The following is a 27,757-nucleotide window of genomic DNA, read 5'->3' as shown; positions in this document are numbered from 1 at the left end:
ATGTCTTATGGCGACGATGGGATAGGAAAGGCCTAGGAGTTGGAAGGAAGCGGCCGTGGCCTTAATTAAGGTACAGCCCCACCATTTGCCTGCTGTGAAAATGGGAAATCACGGAAAACCATCTTCAGGGCTGCCGACAGTGGAGTTCGAACCCACTATCTCCCGCATGCAAGCTCACAGCCGCGCGCCCCTGACCGCACGGCCAACTCTCCCGGTCATGGCAGTAACCATAAATACTATTTAGAGAGCCTGAAAGGAGAAATTCACTTCTCAGGAAGATTGTTATCCACCCCGGATGAAAAAAAAATCCATTTAATTCGTATGTCGACGAATTGTTGTTGGTTTCTTTTTCTTTTTCCTATGAAGTATCATCTTTCTATGCTCATTTTAAAACGCCCGCTCAAAGTTATTCTTTAACTTTTATCATTCCACTCACAGCTCGGAACATGCCACTTAGAACACTGCCACCGCGTCTGCTGGTAAACTTCCCATCAATATTACTCTTGATGAATTCAGTATCATAATGTACGGTTACAGCAAGCCCCAGTTTCCTGTTGAACGTTGTTCTAGAAAATTGATAAGAACTCTTTTTGTGGTGGTTGAAAAACATTGTGTTACACTACGAGTACATTTCATTACCGTAAGACAAGTAGGTTTATGCGTACCACTATATATTTTTAAGTGAGCAGTTCCTAAAGAAGAAGTCATAAAGCCAGACAATCACCAATAAAACATAATTAATGAACTTAGCTGTAATGCAGAATTAAAGACGGAACATATTGGTATAACTCGTTCTGAAATAGGCCTCTCGGTTCATTTGTAATTAACGCCTAATACTCGAATGTTCATAATAACAGTAGTCGAGCGGCTAAAGCGTGGCTCTCTGCAATCCCAATGAAGCTGACGTGTTGAGCCGCTGTCTACGTTTGTAGCGATGCATTTCTGTATTCATCTCGAGTAGGACAGGGTTACGAGTGGTCGGCTTTTACGTTCTCAAGGGGCTACATTTTATTGTACATTCGTTAATTTTACGTGTTCTATTGAATAAAAGTGACCACCAATAACATTACCTCGGTTTAAAATTGTACCGGAGAAAGGACGGCTGAGCAACGAGGAACATAACAAATGTCCTGGGCGAATAAAATGGACTACGATTAGGGTTGAGGACATCAAGTTCCAACCATAGTGGTGTAATCGTGTTTTTGCTCTGGTTCCAGCGAGTGTCACACTGTTATATGATGTTAATGTTACTTTACAGACCACTCCAAAATCCATTGTTATTTGCATAGATGGGACACCTCACGTGGAATTAGTCATTTCTCAATAGCAGGGATAAAGGGAAACTAAAAACAGCATTTATTTACCTTTGCTTAAAGATATTTATGAGACAGAAGTGTCCTGATGGTGATACCAACTGAACTTGACACACTTTTTAGCAACTCATCATTGTTTAAATGTTATCATGAAATTCCTTCCAAGATGTTTCTTTAAAATTGTACTACAGCAATAATGTTGATTGAAGAGATTCTACTTTCACTCTATTTCTGTCATCTCTCCATTGGGAATTCAGTAAGCAAAAAAAATTTACACATGCATTATGGCCAGGTAAACAGAAATAGAACTGAGCCAATTTAAGCAATTCAGAATATTGCTCACTGGATTTACATTGCTTTAAAAACTGAACCCATTTATTGGTAGCTAACATGGATACAAAATAATTTTCATCATTATTCAACACGATGCTCCCGGGCGGAAGTAGATGAAGCGTGTTACCATGACAACCTCAACTCTGCTTCCATTCCCTTTCAAAAACATTCCAGCAACATTTTAAATAAGTTTATCTGAATTTTTAAATTCAGGACATTTAGGGATTTTTAAAAATTCATTCAGTACTTCGGGACAAATGCTCACATTCAGAACAATCCCGCGTTTTCAGGACGAATGGCAACCCTAACTACGATGGCACTATATTGTAGGTTGTCTCAAGCTTCGAACAATTCCCAACACAGAGGAAGATCACACGAATGGATGAAGAATACTGCTTTATTTTAGACGCAATGATTTGTCTTTTTATTCTCGATGATGTTAATGCTTTCCGTCACCGAATTCAATAGGCTTTCTTCAATAGCGGACATCATTTATGATAGCGGTAGATTATTTGCAAACGTGTTTACATTTCGATAATGGCGGCATCAGGCTCGACGAAAGCTTAGTTCTCGTAAACACAAGTGACCGTTATCCGATATGATGAGTACTAGAAGTAGGGAGGAAGACGACAAAGTCGGATGTAGGGCGGCGGACGGGTGTATACAAGTGAAAACTGAAAAAATGCTACAAAATTCAATTTTTACAGAGAGGTGACAGCCTACCAACTGAAGTGTGGTGATAATATTTATGAGAGATTTTGATTCAATACTATACAATAAAACACATGTATTACAATTAAATAGAAGTACGGCGCAATTAAAACTCATTTAGTATTTGGCTACAAACTAACAGACACTAAAGAGACTGCGAGCAGCAAGCGGGCCAATCGTACCTCTGTGTCCATGACTTTGCTACCCTTCCTGCGAAGTCCCCACTGCTATCCGCGTGAAAGACATGTTTATTTTCGTTAATGATTAAAGAAAATACAGGAAATAGCTGATGAGACAGTTTGAGCGGCTAAAATGGAATACAAATGTAATGTTTTCTCCACAAAGTGGGGAGGGAGGCGAGCCGCTACTGCAAACGTAAGTGAGGTTACGGACCATAATCCACTGAATTCTCCTTCTATTGGTCTACTGGCACTTGCCACTCACACTCAGTTTATACCCTTCCTGGCCCCACATTGACCGAGATGCGAACCTCAGGCTACCAGGTCAAAGCACTAAAAATAACAAACCGTGAAATCTCGCTGTGAAGGAGCTTATTGCTCATTACTTTCATTCTCTGTCATTCTTCGGCAGTTATTCAAAATGTGTCATTATAACATGGAAGGTACCGTGTGAGCTTGCAATCGGGAGATAGTGGGTTCGAACCCTACTATCGTTAACCTTAAGATTTTCCATTTTCGCACCAGGCCACGGCCCATCGTCACCATAAGACCTGACAGCATTTTACAGAGGCCGCATGTGGGCAGTGGCCCGATGTTGGACTCAGACACGGGTCGACCGAGAAACACTACCCCAAGGGAGGACCGTTGTATGGTGCGCCAAGCATTGCGGGATCCCATAACTTGGGCACCCGCCGTCCACGAACATGTACAACATCGTGTGAGTTTTCGCCGGATTGGGGTCACGCCTGCGTGTGGTGCCTTGCGCGGGAAGCATGGACAGAGGACGACTGCCGTCGCATAGTGTCCATAACGCCCGATGACCATTGTGTGCGGGTCCCATACTGTGGAAAGACACGCAGGTGTAATCCCTGGCATCATGGTGTGGGGAGTGTTCAGATCACCTCTAATAGTGCTCGACAGACGCGATACGTCACAGACATCCTGGGACGGTGTTCCAAACGTCCACACACGGCATGACCATTGAACACTTGTGCGACGACGGGAACTCGCCCCAGGAGAGGAACCAAAGGCTGTCTGACACCATTCCGAACCGCATTGCGGCCACTGACCTGGCGCCAACATTCCACCTGTAACTGCCAAAGAGCTCGTCTCTTTCATCACATACATGGTCTTTCAGCATACCTATACAGTTTCATTCACTTTCAACCACTCCTTCTGGGTGCTTAACTTAAGGCAGTGTATCAAGACATCAGACCGTAACCCAGGAAAAAATGCGGTGGGCGACAGGAGAGATAAAGGAAAAGATTAACAACATCACGAGTCGAACGTCATTAACTCAAAATATGAATAATTATGCACCAAAAGCAACGTCATCGCATAAGTTATTGTGAATTTAAGTGTAATTGCAGTGGGAAAATAACGAAGGGTGAATTAGGTTGAAACAGGCATATACTACTGCTGGGTGTCAGGATACTTTTGGAGAACGTGATCGAGAGAGACGGTGCACATTGACGAGTGTTGTGCTTGGACTTCTTCACCGTCGAGAAAATCCAAGTTCCTGCCAGCCCGTCTCTCCAGTCATGTGCGAGAGATATCCAGTTACATGAACTCTCCATGTGACACACTAAAGTTTCCATCTGATATCTTTGTCCAAACATGGACATAGCTGTGTGTTTGCCTGTACAAAACAAATTACTAATAGCTAACACTGAGACCTTCCAGCTTCAAATATTCTTAACCAGTATAATAATAATAATAATAATAATAATAATAATAATAATAATAATAATAATAATAATAATAATAATAATAATAATAATAATAATATGATGTGCCATCACAAACGACATCGCCATCTGTTCTTAGACATTCCTTTCCCTGACTCCATTTAGACACGAGTTTCTCTTCTCACACTTTTAACACTGAATTGCAATCTGAAGCGTGCAAGCGTGCTGCTTCCCGACTGTCTTCTTTCTTTCAATTATTTTGGCCTCAGACGGGTGAGAGCTCCCGGTACAAAATTTCAGGATAGCAACGAAAGAGGGTTCAGTGGAAAACCAAGGTTTGTAAGCCGCTGCGTCACTGAAGTGTAGTGTTATGAGCCATCATTTAGTAATGCGCAATATATAATGGGACACCTAATTAAAGCGATCGACGTGGGATCTTGCGGCTTACATCAATGTTTACTCAAGCAACGGACAAAAAAGAATAATTTATACACTGCGGCTAAATACAATACAAGTGATTATGGCAGTCGGACACAGTAGCGTAGCGGGGGAGACATTAAGGTAGGTCTTCATCCAGAATTTTATTGCGATAGGTGTCCAAATTTGCAGTTTAGGTGCTATAAATTGTCCTTGGATCCAAGTAAGAGTGGTGGATTCGTGCCGATTCCGGAAGCTAATAATAATATACATCTATATATATAAAATAAGAGTTTTGTCTGTACATTGCTCAGAATTTGAAAATAATGGTATTTCTGTATCGGTCATGTCCACAGTAACAAGAAAATGCACTTTTTACTTTTCCGTAATTTCTGTCTGTCTATCTGTCTGTACACGCAATCACGAGAAAACGGTCGAAGAGAATTTAATGAAAATCGGTATGTGAAGTCGGGGGGTGAGCCTCTACAATCTAGGCTATAAATCATTCTACTCACGCTGAGTGAAATGGTAGTTTAGGGGAAGGCCTAAAATTTAATTCTCAACTATTTATGTTATTAGTGGTTGTATTTTAAAGAAAATGTGTATGCAAAGTTGGGGAATAAGTTGCTACAATCTAGGCTATCAATAATTGTATTCACGCTGAGAAAAATGGTAGTTTAGGGGAAGGCCTAAAATTTAATTCTCAAATATTGTTGTTATTAGTAGTCCTTTCTTGACGAAAATCGGTATGCAAAGTCAAATTGCAGTCGCTTAATTGCGGCCAGTATCCAGTATTCGGGAGACAGTAGGTTCGAACCCCACTGTCGGCAGCCCTGAAAATGGTTTCCCGTGGTTTCCCATTTTCACACCAGGCAAATGCTGGGGCTGTACCTTAATTAAGGCCACGGCTGCTTCTTTCCCACTCCTAGCCCTTTCCTCTCCCATCGTCGCCATAAGACCTATCTGTGTCGGTGCGACGTAAAGCAAGTAGCAAAAAAAGCAAAGTCAGGAAATAAGTCGCTATAGTCTAGGCTGTAAATTATTTTATTCACGCTGAGTGAAATGGTAGTTTAGGGGAAGGCCTAAAATGTAATTCTCAAATATTTCTTATTAGAAGTGTAGTCGATGAATGCTAGATAACTAAGGTTATATAGTATAAAATTTCCTATTATTTCCTATTATTCATACATTGTTACCGTACCGGCTATGATCACCAAGATATTCATGAATTTGGATTTTTGTTACTAAGTCCTTATCAGCGCCGAGTAAGGAGAAAATGGGTAAACAGTATTTAATGAAAATCGGTATGTAAAGTCGGAGAATAAGAAACTACAGTTTACGGTATAACATATTTTACAAATCACAGAGTCGAAAAAAAACTAAATGTGTAGGCCTACAATATAGAAAGCTCATAACATTGATCAACAATACATTGATCATTGTTTGTCGTGATGTGCTTTGTGTAGATAGGATTACTGCTGCGTACAGAGTATTTTTTATTTGATTTCCGTCGCACCGACATAGATAGGTTTCATGGCGACGATGGGATAGGAAAGGGGTAGGAGTGCCTTAGGCCTTAATTAAGGTACAGGCCCAGCATTTGACTGGTGTGAAAGCGGGAAACCACGGAATACCATCTTCAGGGCTGCCGACAATGGGGTTCGAATCCACTATCTCTCGGATGCAAGCTCACAGCTGCGCACCGCTAACCACACGGTCAACTCGCCCAGTCGGACAGAGTGTAACAGCCTGCCTGAATATTGATGGGAAGTAGCTGGGGAGTTAGATCACTTTCTTCTTTAGCATGCCATTCCTGTGGTTTATAAATTTTCTGATTCTACTGGTACGTAACACACTGGATCATCATAGCATTCGGACTATTCAATCCCTACCCTGAGGCACTGATTGGAATGAACAGTGTGCATATTTAGCGGAATAATGACACATGAGTGTTCATGGCAATCTGCGGCCTGGTCATCTCAGCTCTGGAACTTTGGACTATTAGATTGGCACCGCAATCTAACCGCAGCACTGTTCGTTAAAAGTGATAAAACGTGCGGCCTTCCATTTGATCGAGTATTTTATATGATAGCATCGCTACTTTCATATTTACGTTTTTATAATGACCTATGTTGATTAAAGTTAGGAAAACCACAAAGTCAGTCTTTCTGAGAATCCCGTAGCGAAGCACGGGTACATCAGCTAGTTATATAGATAGATAAGAAATGGTGAGCCCTGTCTTCGCAGAGCTCCACACGTAGGTCTATGAAGACCCTTTGTGCCCCTTAAACGGGTTTGCCTAGTCCAGCCCTAGTGCTCCTATAAAGGACACCAGTGTCCAGATATTGGCATTCCTGATGTCTTCCAGGCTCACAAAATGTGAGCCAAGGTATCGTTGTCTAGTGCTTGCAAGAGCCTCGCACTGACATAACATGCGCGGAGGTCTCCTCCTCTTTACCGCATCTTCTACACATCGGATCCTGGGTGATTTTCATGATGTGTAGATGTCTCTGTAAGGTATTGTGGCCTGTTAGCTAGTTATATATAAAAGTACATTCGTTAAAACTCCTGGGGTGTCTGGACTCCTTGGACGACCCCCTCCCCCCGCCAATCTATGTTATCCCCACCCCAACATAACTGCAGCATTTCGTATATTCCGAATACAAGTCACTTGAATGCAAGAATATATAATTTGAGTAAAGATGCAATATTCTGATTTGGAATAAATGCGTTAATTTTGTTATAATTATGGTCATGTGATAAACTATAAAGAAGTGACATTTTATACAAATAATTCGCACAACATATATAGGGCCTATAGCATGTGATGGGTATGGGTATAGATATTTTGTTATAAAAATACACGTCACAACATATGCTAGGTAGGGTTTAACCTGTCCTATTAGTTTCCCTCGCAAGCCTGGGATACAGAATATAGTAGAATAAAGTTACAGTTTTGTGACGCTAATATTCGTATGCATAATTTTTATTAACGTGCCAGAAACCAACGACATGGAGCTGTAGCCACTTCAACACCGTTTTAAGGGCCACCGACCCAAGCCGAGATTTGAACCTGCGAACTCGGACTCAGAAGGACAGAGACTCAACCGCGCCACATGAAAAGGAGGCGTTTCTGATTATTGTTATAAATACATGCAGTTAGGTTTTTACAAAGGTTTTATGAGGAGCATTTATTAAGGCATACGTTTTCCAACTGTCCTGAATGCACGAGATCGGGCAGAGGAATTAGCTGGAAGCTAAAGACCCTTCCTTCTCTGTTTACTTTTCCAAACCAAACCCCATGGTGCAACACCCCGAAGAGCCATCGCCTACCAATCGACCGCTGTTCAGCCCGAAGGCCTGTAGATTACGAGGTGTCGTGTGGTCAGCACGAGGAATCCTCTCCTCCGTTATTCTTGGCTTTCTAGACAGGGGCCGCCATCTCACCGTCATATAGCTCATCAATTACAAGCACGTGGGCTGAGTATACCTCGAACCAGCCCTCAGATCCAGGTAAAAATCTCTGACCTGGCCAGAAATCGAATCCAGGGCCTCCAGTAAGAGGCAGGCACGCTAGCCCTACAACGCCGGACCACCCGTTTACTTTTAGGTCTCCTTATTTTAGAATTTGACTCAAGGCATCCTACATTCGATTTCCGGCACTGACAGAGTTCAGAAACGCATGGGATGGGGAAGATCCAGCCTTGTTTGTGTGTGCAATAGAGTTGGCCTTGAGTCTCCCGTAATCGAAATATCTACGACCTGGAAGGTAGTCCCCTTCACGGGGCGTAGAAGCAAAGTGGTTCCTTTTTTTTTAAGAAGACAAATTAAATCAAGATTCTACTTACTCCCAAACGAAGAACGATATTATCTATTTTACGAACAGTTTCAATAATGCAGCCGGTTTATGTTAAGAGTACAGAAGCTATGATTTCGATTGTTGGATGTAATTACATGGCAACAATCAAAACCATCAATATCTACTAAAGATCCGTCACCGCAGTCGGTACGACCGGGTTTCTTTTCATATCCACCGGGCGAGTTGGCCGTGCGGTTAGGGGCGCATAGCCGTGAGCTTGCATCCGGGAGATAGTGGGTTCGAACCCCACTGTCGGCAGCCCTAAAGATAGTTTTCCGTGGTTTCCCATTTTCACAGCAGGCAAATGCTGGAGCTGTACCTTAATTAAGGCCACGGCCGCTTCCTTTCCACTCCTAGCCCTTTAGTTTCCCATTGTCGCCATAAGACCTACAGTGCGGACGTAAAGCAAATTCTAAATAAAAATAAAAAATCTTTTCACAACCCCTTCCAAGGAAAAGTTGTATCCACGCTGCTGGCCTGGACTTAAACAGCACCCACTGAAATTACTCTGTGGATACGTCACTGCATCCACTGACCATTTAGGGTACAAAGTAAGCCTGAAGAATGGTTGGATACTCAAAATAAACCACCATAAATGATGCGGTTATGGCTCAAAAGTACTAAAGAAAGGTAAGGGACGGGATCTAGTGTTTTAAGTGGAATCCGAATCAATAGAACGTGACTTCCCATTTTATAAATGTTTCATGCATCGACTGCGATTCGAGCCTGGGCCGTCTTGATGAGAAGATAGAACCATTGGAACTGAGTTATCACACCCGCTAACTACAAAATAGTTACCGCACTTTTGATGGTGCCATTTGAGGTTCCAATCAGTCCCCGGGCATAGGCCTACCTATAGAACTAAGGCACGCATCTGCGATCTGTCTTGCTACTGTTAGAATAAAAAAAGCCTTTTCTCATAACTTACCGAGGATGAACATAGTTTTGGCTTTATGACAAAACTGTCCATCTTCAAAAAAAGTTACTTTTATGGCACAAAATGAGGAACTAACGTGCAGCTCACAATTCTGTCACAGTCTTCACAACAGCACATCTCTTAACTACGGTACAACCCCAGGATTCCTAGGATATTGTTGTTTCCTGGAACCGATGTGCAAAAGCTGGCACGATATTGTAAGCTTGCAACTGTTTCTGGCCGTGGCCCCCGTTATCTCGGGCCCCCTACTGACTAATCCCTTGCTAATTGCCCTTTTCCTCGCCTCTTGACATTTGTCAATACACGGTTATATTCCCAATACTGAAGCCTCTATAGGGAAATATGCCCGCGCATCAAAATCCTAAGTGTTTTCCTTTCATTCAAGCAGTAGGAATATGGATAATTATGTACGGCCCCACTGAGCCTTGCTAGTGGATTCTTTGTCGCTACGTTAATTTAACATTTCGGCGTAAGTTTTTAAGTTGTTCGTACCGTACGTAAAACAACGGCTGATCCTCGCTCTAGTTTCAGGAAACATTGGAGGAGGTAGGGCGGCCCCCGTTGCTCCCAACCGCCCCCTACCCCCTTGGCTACGCCAGTGGCCGGACATATGATAATTCACGTAGGCATGAAGAAAGTGCTTGGCTAATTTGATTAGAATGTCTAAGTTTGGTTGTGAGGCAGGATGCCAGGCCTCTCCGTCTCTTAAAAATAGACATAACGCGGAAGAACCGTCCCAAATTCTGCAAACCAACATTCATAAAAGGCACTATTTTGCAAGTTAATATGCATGCGCCATAAGGTCAATAAAAGTCGTATTGTGCATTGTATGTTGTATGTTGGGTATTCAGCCCGAAGGCTGGTTTGATCTTCTGCAGCTCCGCCAACAGCTGTCAAATAGCCTAGGCGTACTAGGGAAATGAGGTAGTTTCCCGTTGCTTTCCTCACCGAGCCAGCCATTGCTATTACATATCAGTGTGCCAAGGCCACTGAAATGCATGCACCAACCGAACCTATGAGCAATATTTTCACACCATTCATAGCAGGGACTGGCTGTATAAGGAATGGCATTACTAGCATCGCTCATACCTCAGTCACGTTCATATTGTCAAAGCCAAGGATAAGACAGAGACAGATCTATGAAAGTAACAAATTTGCTCTAGCCTCTACCAGAAGACATAGTGCACTGTAAACACTAGGTCCTGCCAGCAAAGTGCTTTGTATAAATCCAAAATCCTCAAAATATGCATTATGCATGGATTTTCCGCAAACATGTACGGTAAGTAAAAAGGACGGTTATTTGGAATCGTTAAGTCATAAAACGAATATTTGCAAAAGCTTGAGAAGCGTACATTTGCATGGAAATGGGGCCTTCACTAGTGGAGTGTCTCGGCGCAGAAGGACAGGTACTGTAGCACATTAACGTTCACTACCCTGCATGACAACTCCGAGTGAGTCAAAGGTATTCGGAGGGGGAACAACTGTTAGAGAAGAATACATTATTTTCACTGACGAGTGTGTGTTTGTAGGTCATTTACATCGCAGCTGAAGAACACGTTCGATGTCTTCTTCCTGGTAGTGCTGACTGTCATGTTGAAGGGCTCAAGGGCCCGGAAAGGTTTCAAACTTCCGCCCTAAATGCAGCTTGTTCGTTTCCTTTTTGATTTAAATCCTAGCCAGATTAACTTATTTACAGCATTCTTTCTGGTTCAGTTCCCCCAGGCGTTTTTTGAATGTCCTCACCGAATGTAGTTGTAGGGGCAGCGAAACTCTGCATTGACTCACATTAGCGCTCGTAGTGGTGGCAAACTGCTAATCTCATCGATCGGATATCGATGATTAACCCTTAATCGGGCGCGTAGCGGTCTAAACGACCGACCTCTAAAAGTTTGGGTCAGGGAATCCGTCTGATGGTCAGCTATCTCCCCCAAGGGATCATCTAGCCACCTGATAGGGAGGCCCCTCCTCAGACACCCTGTAGACAGGAAGGTAGATGTTCGAATCAGTCTGAGGTCTTTTACACCGTTGCGCCTGTTAGAGTAACTTGTGTCTCGGTCATTGTGACCAGTACGCGCCCGGCTGTATTTTACTAGATTCGTTTAGTTTCGTGTGCATATACACTGACTGACAGAGCAAATGCAACACCAAGGAGGAGTGGTTCGAAAGGGATGAAAGTTGGGGAAAAAACAGAGTTGGTACGGAAGAATAATTGATTTTTATTTCAAACCGATATGCAGGTTACACAATGCGCACGGCATCGACTCAGTAGGATGTAGGACCACCGCGAGCGGCGATGCACGCAGAAACACGTCGAGGTACAGAGTCAATAAGAGTGCGGATGGTGTCCTGAGGGATGGTTCTCCATTCTCTGTCAACCATTTGCCACAGTTGGTCGTCCGTACGAGGCTGGGGCAGAGTTTGCAAACGGCGTCCAATGAGATCCCACACGTGTTCGATTGGTGAGAGATCCGGAGAGTACGCTGGCCACGGAAGCATCTGTACACCTCGTAGAGCCTGTTGGGAGATGCGAGCAGTGTGTGGGCGGGCATTATCCTGCTGAAACAGAGCATTGGGCAGCCCCTGAAGGTACGGGAGTGCCACCGGCCGCAGCACATGCTGCACGTAGCGGTGGGCATTTAACGTGCCTTGAATACGCACTAGAGGTGACGTGGAATCATACGCAATAGCGCCCCAAACCATGATGCCGCGTTGTCTAGCGGTAGGGCGCTCCACAGTTACTGCCGGATTTGACCTTTCTCCACGCCGACGCCACACTCGTCTGCGGTGACTATCACTGACAGAACAGAAGCGTGACTCATCGGAGAACACGACGTTCCGCCATTCCCTCATCCAAGTCGCTCTAGCCCGGCACCATGCCAGGCGTGCAGGTCTATGCTGTGGAGTCAATGGTAGTCTTCTGAGCGGACGCCGGGAGTGCAGGCCTCCTTCAACCAATCGACGGGAAATTGTTCTGGTCGATATTGGAACAGCCAGGGTGTCTTGCACATGCTGAAGAATGGCGGTTGACGTGGCGTGCGGGGCTGCCACCGCTTGGCGGCGGATGCGCCGATCCTCGCGTGCTGACGTCACTCGGGCTGCGCCTGGACCCCTCGCACGTGCCACATGTCCCTGCGCCAACCATCTTCGCCACAGGCGCTGCACCGTGGACACATCCCTATGGGTATCGGCTGCGATTTGACGAAGCGACCAACCTGCCCTTCTCAGCCCGATCACTATACCCCTCGTAAAGTCGTCTGTCTGCTGGAAATGCCTCCGTTGACGGCGGCCTGGCATTCTTAGCTATACACGTGTCCTGTGGCACACGACAACACGTTCTACAATGACTGTCGGCTGAGAAATCACGGTACGAAGTGGGCCATTCGCCAACGCCGTGTCCCATTTATCGTTCGCTACGTGCGCAGCACAGCGGCGCATTTCACATCATGAGCATACCTCAGTGACGTCAGTCTACCCTGCAATTGGCATAAAGTTCTGACCACTCCTTCTTGGTGTTGCATTTGCTCTGTCAGTCAGTGTACATCTCAATATGAATCCCGTTGAAGAGGAAAGGATCCGATTATTGATAGAGAGTGTTGAAAAGGAAGAAAGTGAAAGAATAACTGCATTTGTGAAAGACAGAGACAAAGCGGTAGGATGCCTATTGGAAGAAGTTGACGAGGCAGCAGCCACAAAGTGATGATGGTGAAACTGACAATCTTCAGGTTACTGACCATCATACAGATAGTGAGCTATCTGGTTGATGACGGATGTTTCTGAAGTGAATTTGACAGGCAAGGACGCTGAGACAGAATGGCGTGCGCACCCAACATTCGCAAGGTCATAATATTGTAACACTCCTTACAGGGCCTAAAGGTTTAGCCAGGAATGTTAAAACCCCAATTGAAACCTGGGAGCTATTTTTCCCAGACGATATTGTACAAAAGATTGTCGACTACTTGGTTAAAACAATGACAATAATTCTTCAGTGTGTTCACATAAAGAAAATAGTGCAAAATTGAACTTGAATATGAACTCAAATATACGTAATTCTCTCATACATGTTTTTCACAAAGGTGGTTGTTATGCTGTTATCATTTGAAATACATTTCTGAAAAAACGGTGTTTTAATTTATAATTACTTCTGCCAGAAATATTACAGTGACAAAGGATGAAGGGGAGAATAAATATATATCTAGTTCAAACAGCTTCCATTTTACAAACCAGGAAAAATAAATACAACGGAAAGTTATGTTACAAAGCTTTCAAAATTTATTTGTAAATCAACTCAATTTTCAACAAGTTTTTATTTTTCTAATGCGGTCATAGAGTACGTAAAAATGTTTTAAATATTATTTAAATAAAATTAAACTTACTTGCAACAGTATTAAACTTCAACATTTTTATTAGATTCCAAGGCCGTACAATAAATTATGAAAATATTCGCTGCGGTCTAAAAGACCGCACGCGCCCGAGAGTGTCCGTCGGAAGAGCGCGCCCGTTTGAGGGTTAAGATAGGCAATGGGAATGAATAAAGAATATATTCTCATACTTTATTTACCTACAACTGTCACACCGACACAGAGCTAGGAGTAAGAAGGGGTTCGAACCTGATAGCCACCTCGCTCTCGTTCATTCTTTGACTTCTTCTGGTCCCTTTAGTCTGTGCATTGTGCGTTGCTGTCCATTAGAGGAACAGATTCATAGGACCCTGAGGATTCCGTTCATAAACCAAGGACATCCTCATTCACACGACAACGTGGCTTATTCCCCATTAGTGCGGACCCAAGGTAACTGGAGGAAAGAATCATTATTGCTTGCGTTTCGTTATGCAGACCGGAGTATTTTGTAGTTTATCCAATGACATTGCCCAGATCATTAAAGTCTGACCCTGGAAACAAAATTCATTCAAGTGTTTTGAAGGTGTTGTCCACCAATACCTGCCAGAGACACGTCAGCAGGCCCGTTAACTCAGCCAGACGATCTTTTAAAAATAAAACTGCACTGCATGTAATTTTAACTTCTCGGTCAACCTCATGGCACTGCTCCATTCAGCACGAAGAGAGTCGAACTCAGGAGCGAAGTGATATTCTTAGTTCAGTTCTCAAAGTGGATATTAACTCTTAAATGAAATGTCTCTTTACAGTTAGACTGTAGCAGAGAAATGATTTAATCTACATAAATATCTGTTTCCATCGCAGGGAGCACGGCGTACTTTTGACACTTGCCGTACGTGTTGCATTACGGCCTTCAAAAGAGGAAGAGAGGCCTTCAAATAGTTTTTCTGATAATATTTTGAAAACGGTCAGCTCCGTGCTTTCAATCTGTCAATGAGGTTGCAAATAAAGGTTTCGGGAGGCCTTTGGTTGAGAGGATCGTGGGTTCCGTTCCCGGCCAGCTTGGAAATTTTAATCACATCTGATTAATTCTTCTAGCTCAAGGACTGGGTATTTGTCCCAACACTCACACCACACTACCAACCACCAAAAGAACACACTATATTGATTATTTCCCTCTATATAGGCCTGGCGTCAGGCAGAGCACGTGGCCGTAAAACTGTGCCGAATCCGCGAAAATGGTGGAAGAAGAAGATGTAAAGTAGAGGGCGTGTAAGTCGCTAGCAAGACTCTCGCCAGGAAAGGCTCTAAAGCGAAGCAGCACGATTTCCGAAAGGTGACACATGGCGCGTGATTCGTGAGTCGGCTCTTTTTCTTTTACAATTGGTCTTACGTAGCACCGACACAGAGAGGCCGAGGAGTGCGAAGGAAACGGCCGTGGCAGCCCCAGCATTTATCTAATGTGAAAATGGGAAAGCACGGAAAACCACCTTCAGGGCTGCCGACAGTGGGGTTCGAACCTGCTATCTCCCGGATACGCCCATAACCGCAAGGCCAACTTGCCCGGTGAGTGAGGTTTTTATAGATCATAATATGAAGATAAAATTGAAATTCAAGAGGACAAATTGGGGCAAATACTCGTGTACAGGAAGATAAATTAGGGATTGTAATAATTTACCGAAGGAGGTGTTCGATAATTTTTATTTATTTATTTATTTATTTATTTATTTATTTATTTATTTATTTATTTATTTGCTAGTTGCTTTACGTCCGATAATTTTGCAATCATTTAAGGAAACATAAGAGGTAAGGAATCTGACACCAGCAACGAAGGTATGGAGGTCACGTCACTCCGACCGCACAGGAGTTTTCTTTTGTCTACTCGCCCTGTCTTATCCCATATCGCTTGGTCAACTCGTTCTTTTCTGAGCCGGACAGCGCCTAGGGAGTCTTCGTGGCGTTTGTCTTTCGGATCACTTCCATTTTTCTCTCCGATTAGTCATATATACAGGATGGTTGCCTAGTTGCACTTCCTCTTAAACAATAATCATCACCACCACAAGAATAATTCTTCCTTGGTGCTTAGGATAGGCGGAGCCTACAACGTTAGGAACCGTTTAGCCGTCAATAGACAAGTGAAGGCGACATGAACGCTACGTAGTGACCCTTTCACCAAGAGAGAAGACAACATATTACGGACATTGTTGGTAGCAACTCTCTGGCAATGATGTGAGTTGGGGGTGTAAGCAATACGACTACAAATAAGGCGAAACTGCGGGACAGCCCTGAATTTAGTAACTTTTTAAAACTGTCCCGCAAATGTTTCACTTAATTACTAGTTTTTGTCTAACGGAAAACGCTAGGATAAAGAAGACATCTTTTGTGTCTGTAGTATTGGTAGGAAGTTTACACCTGGATGTAAGACTATCTCGTCTATAGCAGTACGACACGGCCATGAGACTGTGTACTCTCATTGTGAAATGTTAGAAAATACACTTGTACGTGGATACTGAAGTTACCACTCAAGTCTTCATAAGAGTTAATGAAAAATGTCAGCTTCTAGACAATGATTATGTCAACAAATCCCCCAAACCTCACAGTCTCCGTTAGCAGCTAGTGGCCAAGTCCAAATGCTCTGACGTCGAGTTCCGATAGTGGTGCGTGGCTCGGACACTCCCGGCAATAAAAGCCACACAATGAATAAAATAAATAAATCTACCGAAAATGTATTATAAGGCCTACTCTGGCTTATTTTGCATATGGATCATATTTAGAATAAAGTTGAACGCTGACAGGATCAAAGAACGTGGACTTATCGTGTTGGACTTTGTGGTCACTGACTTCAGCTCAAGGGACCTGTTGTTGTTCACCGTCCGTTGATCTTCCCCAATTTTCATCTCAATATTTCAATAAACTCGGAGACCATGGCCGCCTTCCTCTGTCATGGAGAAATGTTTCAGTGGACTAATCTGTGGCCACCTAGGCCAGGTAGGTTACCGGTCTTGTCATTCAGTGAAGGAGTTATGAGGAAACGTGAACTGACCCATGCCGTAAGGTTACGTAAAGAGAGAAGCGGCTGCCAGCAATAATTATAGGGAGCGTGCTACAGAGGTCAGCACTCATTATGTAATTCGGTCATTAAATAATTGAAACTTTGACACTTTCATACTCCGGCTCTGAAATATTGCTGAAGAGAGGCAGCTCCATAGCCGCTGTCCGTACCAGAACACTGTCCGACCTTTACCTCCAGCTCATAATGCTTCACACTGCCTCTCAGTTTGTCTAGACTGAAATAATACCAAGAATGTGAGCATATTCACTTCATGATTGCTATCAGCTTGCATTCGGCAGATAGTGAGTTCGAACCCCTCTATCGCCAGGCCTGAAGATGGTTTGCTATTTTCACGCCAGGAAAATGCTGGGGCTGTACCTTAATTAAGGCTACGGCCACTTCCTTCTCACTCCTACCCCTTTCCTATGTCATCATCGCCATAAGACCTACTATCCGTGTCTGTGCGCGTGAAAGCAAATCACACTTTTACCAATAGAGTTCGGATTACCCCCTGTGCGTGGGGGACGCAGATGAAGAATACTCACACGGTATCCCCTGCCTGTCGTAAGAGGCGACCAAGGGATGACTGTATTAGAACCATGAAACTATCTGTGATTAGTATCACCACGCGGGGAACACCAGGGGTCGCTTTTACTTGCGTGTAGTACCACTATGTTAGGTACAAAATAGGTTTGTGATTAGTAGCAACAGAGTGCGCTTCCAGCTTTTACAGTACCTGTGATTAGTACCACTTTAGGAGCGACACCATAGTTCTGGCTTGCCTATGATTAGCACCCGAGGAACACCACGGGATAGTGCGAGTCCCTGTATTAGTACGCTTATGTGATGAACACCATAGGTTTGCGTTGCCAGTAAATGGCGCCGCAATAGCTCTATATTACATGTGCGAACTTCATTACCTGTGAGTAGTACCGTAATGTGTGTAATACCGCGAGTCTAGGCTGCTTTTGATTAGTACTGCATCATAACAAATGCCATGGTTCTACTTTCCTAGCGACAAGTACCATTATGAGGGGCCGATGACTTGGATTTTGGACCCCTTTAGACTACAAGCATCATCGATTCAGTATTGTGCTTTAGAAGCAGTCCCTAGGTCAGTAACACTTTGTTTCTCGTCACTTTCAGTGACTGCGAGTTATTGTGGGTCAGATCCACTGATTGTTTTAAATTCATATCCATCCATTCATTGTTCGTCCTCACGTTTTGAATTCTGGTCAGCGGAGGACTTTAACATTGTCATTACATTTCGTACCATTAGGGACCGATGACCTAGATGTTAGGCCCCTTTAAACCATCATCATCATCATCAAAGTTCGGATTATGCGCAGATGTTGTCGCACCTCTGTAGACGTGAATGAACTATGAGGAAGTGGCAGAGGCGCTGGTCTTCTGACTCCATCCTGGCTCAGATGGGTGCTCAAATACAGAACGTCGGCTTCGTGTCGGTAGATTTACTGGTACGTCCTGCGGGACAACATTCCGGCACCTTGGCGTCTCCGTCGGAAAAGTAGTTGGTGGGACGTAAAAAGCAATAACAATCAGTTGTAGGCTACAAAACTCGGCGTCAACGATTTCTTGATCCCAAATGAATTGGCACATTATTCACTGCATCAAGAGCCGCGTCTCGTCCAATATAATTCGTGAGGCAGCGATTAGCCGCGGCGGGTTTCTACTAGGGAATGCGATCTTAAACTCGGTGTAATTCGTCTAGGCGATTAGAAGAAGCCGGACTCCATTGCAAAACGGGTGCTCAGTCGGTGCGGAGTTACATCGTTATTAGGATTAGGCCTAGGCACCCGATACGACGAAATGGATATCTCTGTCGTGTGGACATTCTGCAGAATATTATGATTCCCGAGTGTGAGAGAGCGCTACAGTTCGTGCAAAACAATTCCGGTCGTGTTAAGTCAGTACTTTTTAGGACTAACATAATTAAAAGCTGCCATTGATACTTTCAAGGCCCGTACTACGTCCTTGCTCTAGGAAAAATAACAGATCCAGCTAACATACGTTATATATCTCATATTTCAAACTCAAGAATTTGCATATTCCTATCAAACACAAAACTTGTTCACTCAATCACCCTGTAATATTGATCTCACTCTCAGACCGTTAATTGTCGCAAACAAGAGAGTGATATTATCCAATGTATGTCCTATTTTACCCAACACAGTCACTGAAGAACATTTACAACAATTGGATATCAAACCAATGCCATCTATTTTCAACCTAAAGGCTGGAATTAATATTGCGGGATTCACACACATTCTTAGATTCCGCCGACAACTATATGTTAAACCCGACGATTTCAATAAACTACCGAACGCACTACAAATATGTTTTGAAGGAACCAATTATTGGACCTACACTTCGTCAGACGTTCCCACCTCTTTTATTTGCAAAGAAGTAGGCCACCTGGCCCGAATATGTCCCTCACTACCTGAGACTCTAGAAGAAAACAACCAGCCACCTGATCAACATTCAATTTCCTCCAAGGAGGACACCTCCAACCCAGCAAATGCAACTATGAATCCTCACCCAACTACTGACCCTCAGCAAATCATTGAATATTCTAATGACACATCATCTTCCTCTAAAAACCTCTCTCAAAAGGGCGTCTCGAACTTGAACACTTCAGTCTCAATATAGGTGAAGTAAATAAAGAATCACTCATAACTAAGCCTCAAGGAATAAAACGACCCTTGCTTTCAAGTGACTCTTCAAATAACACTTCCAAGGCTGATAATAATTCCTTCTTAGATAATTCTTCTATCTCGGGAGATGAAAAAATAGATTATGAATTTCCTGTTCTAGGATCACATAAAACCCAAGACATTAAACAGCCTAAGAAGAAACTAATGGTATTAAATCCCCTCAGCCTTGAAGAACAACTACTTCCTGTTAAGGAAGTAAAAGAAGCTAATCCCTCAAATTTTATTCTTAATTTCATACAACTCAAAAGTTTATTTGAAAATACTAAAGGCAAAGAGAATCAGTAAGAGATGACTCTCAACGTTATTTTTCACTTCTGTACGCAACGGCTGCGCAAAGATTGCCAGGAATTGCACATTAGCGCCTCTAGTGAGCACAGGGCTGAACTAAAATTACCGGGCGGGCGATTTAAATCGTTTAGCGCGCGGAGGGTCCCCAGGTTCTCGCCCCCACCCCCCACTCTTAAATATTATATTAAATATATTTTGTTCTTTTTTTTTCCTTATATTTTTTCTTTCATTTCCTTTTCTTTCTTTCCTTCTTTGTTACCTTTTTCTGAAATACTGCATTCTGAACAGCAATACACCTGGAGGTTGGCCTGTGCTTTATTATTATTATTATTATTATTATTATTATTAATAATAATATTTTTTTGCTGGAGAAAAGAAGCTTACCAGCTTGTGCTGCTTATTATAATTATTTGATTTATGGAGTTATATTTTACGTTTACTAATTCACAAAGCCATGAAGGATGGGAGTGACTGGCCTTGCCTGTGCTGCTTTTGTTTGTTTCTGCTGAGGAAAATGGAAGCTAACTCACAAAGGGAGGAAGGAAGTGACCAGAAGGTGAGTGGAATTGGCAATCCCTATCTCAGATTAAGACCTATGACAGAAATAGGCACTAACATCCCCTCGTACATCAGTCCTCTTTAACACTACTTAAGCCAACGGTAACAGTCAATAGTATCAAGATATGCCACTTATGCAGGAAATAAAATATAAATACAATGTAAGAAAGAAAACCATACACAGGAACCACAATGATGAAAGGAAACTCATATGATAAGGAGGGAGTTTGTAGGATTCAAAGATAAATTGAAATGAAACATGATCTGTTGGTTTATGGAGCTATATTCTACCTACTATCCACAGTGTTACTGGTATAAAATTGTGTAGAAATTTGCACAAAAGTTTTAGTGATCATAGTATATCATAATCTCATGACATTACATTCAGCAGTGTTAATCATCAATTAATATTCATCAGCCAGAAAACTATGCAATACAACACAAATACAAAATCATTCATTTATGAAAGAAAGACTGGAACTGACAAGTTACAACATAATACTTTTCTCTCTTATTGCAGTCTAACGTTGCACTGACATTGCAAAAGTTTTCAGCAACACTATTTGTATTTTCCCAAGGAACTTACTATATGATAAATCTTTCAGTCTGTCAAAAGAGGTACCTAGGGCCACACACTGAGAAATATTGAGATTTGTACTTCTTTTGCATCTACTAGAGGATGGCAAATCTCTGGCAGAGTAGTGTTTGAAGAAACCAAGACATGATAGCACAAACTCTGTTCCTACATACTGCACCAAAACACAACATATCATTCAATCAGTCATCTGCATTTAGATGATAAACAATGTCAAGCTACAAAATTGTATGCATCCCGTGTATTCATTGATCTGCACTATTTACAATACTTAAAAATGTTCTATTTTATGTGACAGTAGGATATACCGTATCTAAATTTTTCTGCTACATGGAAAAAGATGGAATCATGAATATGTTTGTGGGTTTAAAAGACAAGAGAGCACTTACAGATTCTGTGATTGTTCCCTCTTACAACATGCAGGAGGTACAAATAATGCTTCCTTTCAGTCCATCCGCAGGAGAGGAGTTCCAATAAATGGACAGAAATATGTAGCATCAGGATCTACGTACAATAATATGGCAGCTGATCCAGCACAAAACATTACCATGCCAAGTCACAACATAGCTCCGCCTATTAAGAGCTATGTCCAAGGAATTGTATGCTAATTTAGTACAGTATTATGAACAATATGCTGCTACTTCCACAACATTATGGTGTGCAAGGGCCTTTGCTGTGATCTAGACGAAATGCCTGTTGAAGACAGTGGAAACTCACTTCAAACAGTGCCATTTGTACCTACTGTATATCGAAGGCGGAAATCTATGTTGGTGGTTGCAGAGTAGGCTGATCTGTGGTCTGACAGCATGCACTCCACCCGGCCAACCAAGTGGAGAGCCTGGCACAAGTAAGCGGAAACAATGCCAAAATTCAATTAAGGGCTGCGTGGTTGCCCACCCCCTACCCACAGGGGGACAATTATGATAAGGCTAGTTTCTTTACGTTGCACTGACACAGATAGGTCTTATGGCGACGATGGGACAGGAAAGGCCTAGGAATGGGAAGGAAGCAGCTGTGGCCTTAATTTAGGTACAGCCCCAGCATTTGCCTGGTGTGAAAATTGGAAACCACAGAAAACCATTTTCAGGGCTGCCGACAGTGGGGTTCGAACCCACTATCTCCTGGATGCGAGCTCACAGCTGTGCGCTCCTAACCGCACGGCCAACTTGCCCAATACTATGATAAGGAAAGTTTGTAGAACTGTTACCATCACATCAAGTGAATGGGTTACCAACATCACAAAATTCACAAATATTAATTTAGTTACTTGGACATTGCATACATACCAGTACATACTTTTGTATCGGAGGATGTGCATACAAACTGAAAATAAGAGAGGAGAGAGCATAATATATTTCCTGTGTTCTGATGAGAAATGTTCTCCAAAATACAAGATTTTCAGTGAAACCTCCTTTGGTAGAAATGGATGCTTAACCAAAACTATGACTTCTTTACACAAATCATTCACACAATATCACACGACACTTCCACTTCAGTATTTGAATATTATCATACAAATGATGATCTCATATAGAGAAACAGACTATGAGTTCAGTAAACCACATGTTTGAAAGGTTCATTGCTCTTGTAAATAACTCCACATTACAGTTTTTCACTTCCCATTTAGCAGATATGTTTCATGATGTACTTAATCTCCCTATAATAATATTAATAGTAATACTAATATTAATGATAATAATACATGTCCCATGAAGTTTAAATAAAGTGTTTGATTATATAACAACTGTAGGGCAGGAATTTATAAAAGTCATTATGAATGCAATTAAGACAAATGGGGGTCTGAAACATGCAGATGTATGGCATATTTGGAATTACAACACTGAACATGAACTTAACATTTTTCCACCTTTATGAACAATTATAATAATGTTCTGGGCTTCATAATGATCTCATTTTTTTGCCTATGAGGCTCATACACCGATTCATGGCAACAATGGAATGGGCCTCAGAAGGATGCAACTGTGGCCTTAATTACGGTATGTCCTTAGTATCTGCCTGCCTATTGCAAAGAAGGGAAACCATCTTCAAGATAGCTGACAGTGGGGTTCGAACCCACCACTGCCCAAGCGCAATTTCATAGATACATGACCACACTGCACAGCCTACTTGTTGGGTCTTTTGTAATATAAAATTAAATATATTGCTAAACAATCATTAGCATTCATAAACTGAAATTGCTTAATTTAAATGTAAAATTAACAATAATAACATTAGCACCAGTGTTCTCCCCAGAAATGTTTGTCAGGCGGGTGGCAAGAATGAGTAGCCGGGCGGGGAATACTACGCAAAACTTCAATATGAATATAAATTTCAATTCGTTCCCCTCAGGGCGTTAACAATAATATCAGACAGGTAAATATTAACTGCACAATTGAACTATTTGAATGTTATTATCATGAACAAGTTATAACAGAGTACGTTGAACGTCTAGTGTTCTATTGCTCCTTCCAAATCATGTAACACTGGACTTAGGCCTCCCACTCGGTTGCTGTGGACATGTGGACTGCCTTACAGGTTTGTGATGTCATACGGAATAGAGGGCTCGCATGCGATTCCACGCTAATCCAGACCCCTGCTCGCGACTACATAGTGGTCAAGCTAAACATTTGATCTCCGATGTAACTGATGCAATGATGGTAATGATTTATCATTTAAATTGGCAGATTTACAGTATTTATAGGTGAATTTGGAGTACCCAATGACTCAAATGTGTACCTATTAATAATATTATGTAATTAGCATATATCTAGGTTTAGTCAAGCGGTCTCTAAAACCGGCAGGGTGGTGCACCCATTAGAAAGGTCCTAGGGAGAACACTGAGCACATAAATACCAATTAGTGAAACAACAATTACAGTCCACAGGCTGAAGAGAATAAGAAATTACCTCAATAGTTCTTCATAATAACAACTCTTTACAATGAACGACATCCACTCAGGAAGGGAAGATTTCTTTCTAAGGGTTATATATCACTGTCAGCACAGATGAGCGATGACTCATTAAAGGTTTATTCGTAGTAGCAGCAGGCGTGGAGATGGTGGTGGCAGCAACAGCACCGGTGATAGTAGTAGTAGTAGTAGTAGCAGAGGCAGTAGGAGTGCAGGTGGTGGGAGCAGCAGTCATAGCAGCTGAAGGCCTTGGCCGAGGACCAGACTCGTGTTCAGGCACACCTACATGCACAAGAAAAAACAATAAGAATGGTACCATTTTTTCCTCCTCTACTACAGTGAATGCAGGGTATTGATTTTCAAATCTCATAATGTCATTCATTCATAAACATGTATTATGGTTCTTATGGTCCCTCTATGGTTCTTACAGTAGGCAAAACAGCAATAAAATTACATTGAGCATATGATATTGTCCACCTAAATATTAAGCACTTGAATACATTAACAGTAACTGTATTGAGAGATGTCATACAACTGTTTTTGCTCCATTCATGTTCAGTTGAACTTAAGGAAGAAAACCTAATTGTACTTGCACATTTTATATTCACTGAGTCCAGAAAAGATCCCCTACATGCTGAGAGGATGTTGGAAATAAATTCAAAATTGTACATTCAAATGTTAGAAATTCCCCATCCCCTCCCCCCATGGGCCTGGTTCACCTCTGCTTAGCCACCCTGGTCACTCCAAGCACCCCCAGGGTCACCTGTGCAGACACCAAGTCAACGTAGATCACTGACCAGAACTCCTGACCTCAAACCATCCTCTAAATGAAGAGTGGACACTGCAGTTCAGCACATAATGAAAGCCATCAAAATAGTGAAAAATAAAGAGCCTGTAGTTCTGGGAGGTGACCTAAGTTGTAGAGTTAATACACCATATCAAAAGACAATGATTATACTATAATTAATAAATGATGAAGGATACAAAGTAATCAACAACTCAATGGAAAAGATATATATAACCCTAAACAGTACAGTACCACTGACTTAGTTTTTGTGAAAGGCGCCATTGTATGAATTCTAGTGCAACAGATTATGTACACAGATCCGGGAAACATGATGGTAACAAGCAGGTAAATACTAAACAATGTCTTGTCACAAAATAAAGTAGGAATTCATGATGGCAAAACAACTTCAGATACTATTAAACAGTGGGGTGGAGTATTACAGGGTGATCTATCAGTCCGCTTCTATTAAATATCGCCACAGCAGACGTTACAGAAATAATTCTTAATGCAACCAAATTGTACTTATACGCTGATGACCTAGATATAGGTTCTAACAACAAAGATTATCTTCAAGCAACTATGGTCAGCCTTGAAAAATATTCTGAAGACAACAAACTTAAAATTAACCTGGACAAAACGGTACAAATGGTTTTCGGATAAAGAGGCAGTTTGGATAGTGAGCTCACTTAAATACCTCGCCTTCACAATACAGGCAACGTAAAGCCATTGATGGATTATAACAAGGAATAACATTTGCACATGTGTGCACTATTTTGTTAATAATAAATGTTAGGTATTTCAGCTACACTCTGCCTCAAAGAAATGTACACATTTCAACTTACAGGTAAGGCAAGCTCAGGTATGACAGGCATTATAGTAAATTTCATTATGAGAAGCGAGGTTCCCCCTCATCTGGCACTGATGAATTTATGATCATTACCTCTGGAGAGCAATTTGAAATGAATCACAGGAAAATGTGATAGGTCACAGTACCGGTACTGTGAACAACAATAATAACAACTACTTACTTCTTTCCGGGACAGCATCTTTATACAGCATCTTTGATAGGGGTCCTGGATAGCTGGAGTGACGAAAGTGCCCCGAACACACAGTGCGGTTCCTCAGCTGCTTCGGGGGAAGCTGCCGCAACCGTTCAACCTCCACAACGTCCAACCACTCTCTGCAAATGTTAGGTCTAGCAACAGGGAAATGATGAAATAAGATTCCCTGTTGCCGGCCTTCTTCGCTATCTGTGTACATTCCACAGATCTGACACTTTTCGTGCATGGTCTGAGACATGAAAAGAAATAGAAGAAAATATTTAAGGACACCGTAATCAGCTTATATTTTTACAATACTATCAAAACGATAGTGGCTTATCAGACATAATATAACATTACATCAACTGAATTTTAAGGTGTCTGTTTCAAGTAGGCTTATGTAACTATCATATCAACCACCATGCAAAAAGGTAATAAAAGGGTGACAGTCAAAAATAATAAAAATACATTTTTGGGAACAGAAGCAACTATCAATCATCAACTTATTAACTTACTTAAGGATGCTTACCTCAAATATCTTGTACTTTTTCTTCAAACACGCAAACGAAGATAACAGATATACGCATCCAAATCAAAGTGAAGCAAAATGTCACAAACGTCAAAAACGTGGTCGTCCCACGTGGTCCAAGGTGTCAAACTCAAATCGACCAATAGCAATCGGAAGATGTTTCTACCAATAGGAGCTGCCGTATTCGTCACGTGGGCTATGGGTGAGTGACGTGATGTACAACAGCGCGCTCACAAGAGTGGAGGGCGAAAGTATTCAGTCTGAGCCGAGCCCTCGGAAGGGTAGGACCTATGCCGCTGTCAAACCCTTGACTAAAGGGACATCAGTAACATATATCTTACCTATTGCATTATCTTATACGCCCCATGTTGAAGGTCTCATCAAGACCGTACATAAACTAAACCCAGTGGCGGTTCGTGCATGAAGGGCTTTCGGGCGCCGCCTTTACTAAAACACATAACATAATTTCACTCCGTAGCTGATTATATAAAGAGATGGACAATGTAGCAAAGTCTAACTTATGGTACTGTGTTATTCAATTATTCAATGTTATCTTTATTGTTTTGGCTGTAAACGTTTCACTTTTCTTATTTTCAAAGACAAGGCAAAGGCTGTCTGACCGTGGCATCCGTTCAGCAAGCACGATGTTTTCTCTTTGGTCGAGCACAATGTTTTCTCTTTAGACATTAGGCGGTCGGGTGCTGGCAGGAGAGCCCCCAGTAAGCTCCTTGAGTTTAACAAGAGTGAGGGGTGCGGGAGGAGCCTTGGAAGACGATTTGGGCTTGTCAGGGAAAGGAAGAATGCTTAGAGCGTTTAATACTTGAAGGTTATATGGGCTGTCCGGCAGAGCCCGTAGCAATGTCGCCAACCACTTTACAATGTACCTAGGCCTTTTCCCACACGTCTTACGTTAACTGTTGTTAGAGGTTAATTCCAAAACTGCTTACAAAACAATGGATTCCATTACGCTGACTATTTAAACAATTCAGTTCTAAAAATAAGCTAAAATAAATATTTAAAATCTAATCATAAGGTGACGGCACTATTTGTACGTTGGTCACATGTCTTTGAGATTTGAGGAAGCCGAAAGGAATTCTGGCGTGCATTGTTTATTTGTTATCGTGAATGTCATTGTCGTTTGTGATCAGTGAAACAGGAGTAGCCGTGATTGCAGTAGCTGTTAGCCGGCTAATGTGTGTGTGTTTAAATGCCATTGTAGTGTAGTGTTGCTGTGCAAGTGTCCAGTAGATAAAACTACGGTACCATAATAGTTTAAATAACATTGTAAATTCTACCTTCAGTTTTAAGTGTCGTTTTAATATCTTCATTCGTGTGTTTAGTACTTACCTGCCCATTTGAAAACTAAATGTTACAGTCTTAATTTAGGAAGACAAGGAAGATGAATTCTGAAAATAGTATTTTAAGTAGTGACGGGAATTTAAGTTTTGAACATAGGATAGAATTGAAGAAATTAGGGTCTTCTCGGCCGAATTT

General features: G+C 42.1%; 2 protein-coding genes across 2 annotated transcripts in view; both read right to left on the bottom strand.

Moving 5' to 3' along the window:
• Positions 1 to 27,757, bottom strand: part of wkd (whacked) — a 569,688-nt gene that overhangs the window by 345,300 nt on the left and 196,631 nt on the right. The window lies entirely within an intron of this gene.
• LOC136886089 (uncharacterized) lies at positions 23,025 to 26,700 on the bottom strand. The gene is made up of 3 exons (XM_068230494.1): positions 26,264 to 26,700; positions 25,723 to 25,984; positions 23,025 to 24,189 (listed from the first exon to the last, which is right to left on the bottom strand). Exons 2-3 carry the CDS (start codon positions 25,979 to 25,981, stop codon positions 23,975 to 23,977), a joined length of 474 nt encoding a protein of 157 aa, XP_068086595.1. The 5' UTR covers positions 25,982 to 25,984; positions 26,264 to 26,700; the 3' UTR covers positions 23,025 to 23,974.

This window comes from Anabrus simplex, chromosome X, assembly GCF_040414725.1.
Source record: "Anabrus simplex isolate iqAnaSimp1 chromosome X, ASM4041472v1, whole genome shotgun sequence".
Taxonomy (NCBI): Eukaryota; Metazoa; Arthropoda; class Insecta; order Orthoptera; family Tettigoniidae; genus Anabrus; species Anabrus simplex.
This window is presented reverse-complemented; position numbering and strand designations above follow the sequence as displayed.

What these genes read in the sequence shown, in the direction of transcription:
- LOC136886089 (XM_068230494.1), bottom strand. Translation starts at nt 25,981, where the DNA reads ATGCACGAAAAGTGTCAGATCTGTGGAATGTACACAGATAGCGAAGAA. An exon ending in AGATGCTGTCCCGGAAAGAA is followed by an intron (nt 24,190 to 25,722) that starts GTAAGTAGTTGT and finishes TTGTGCATGTAG; the next exon opens with GTGTGCCTGAACACGAGTCT.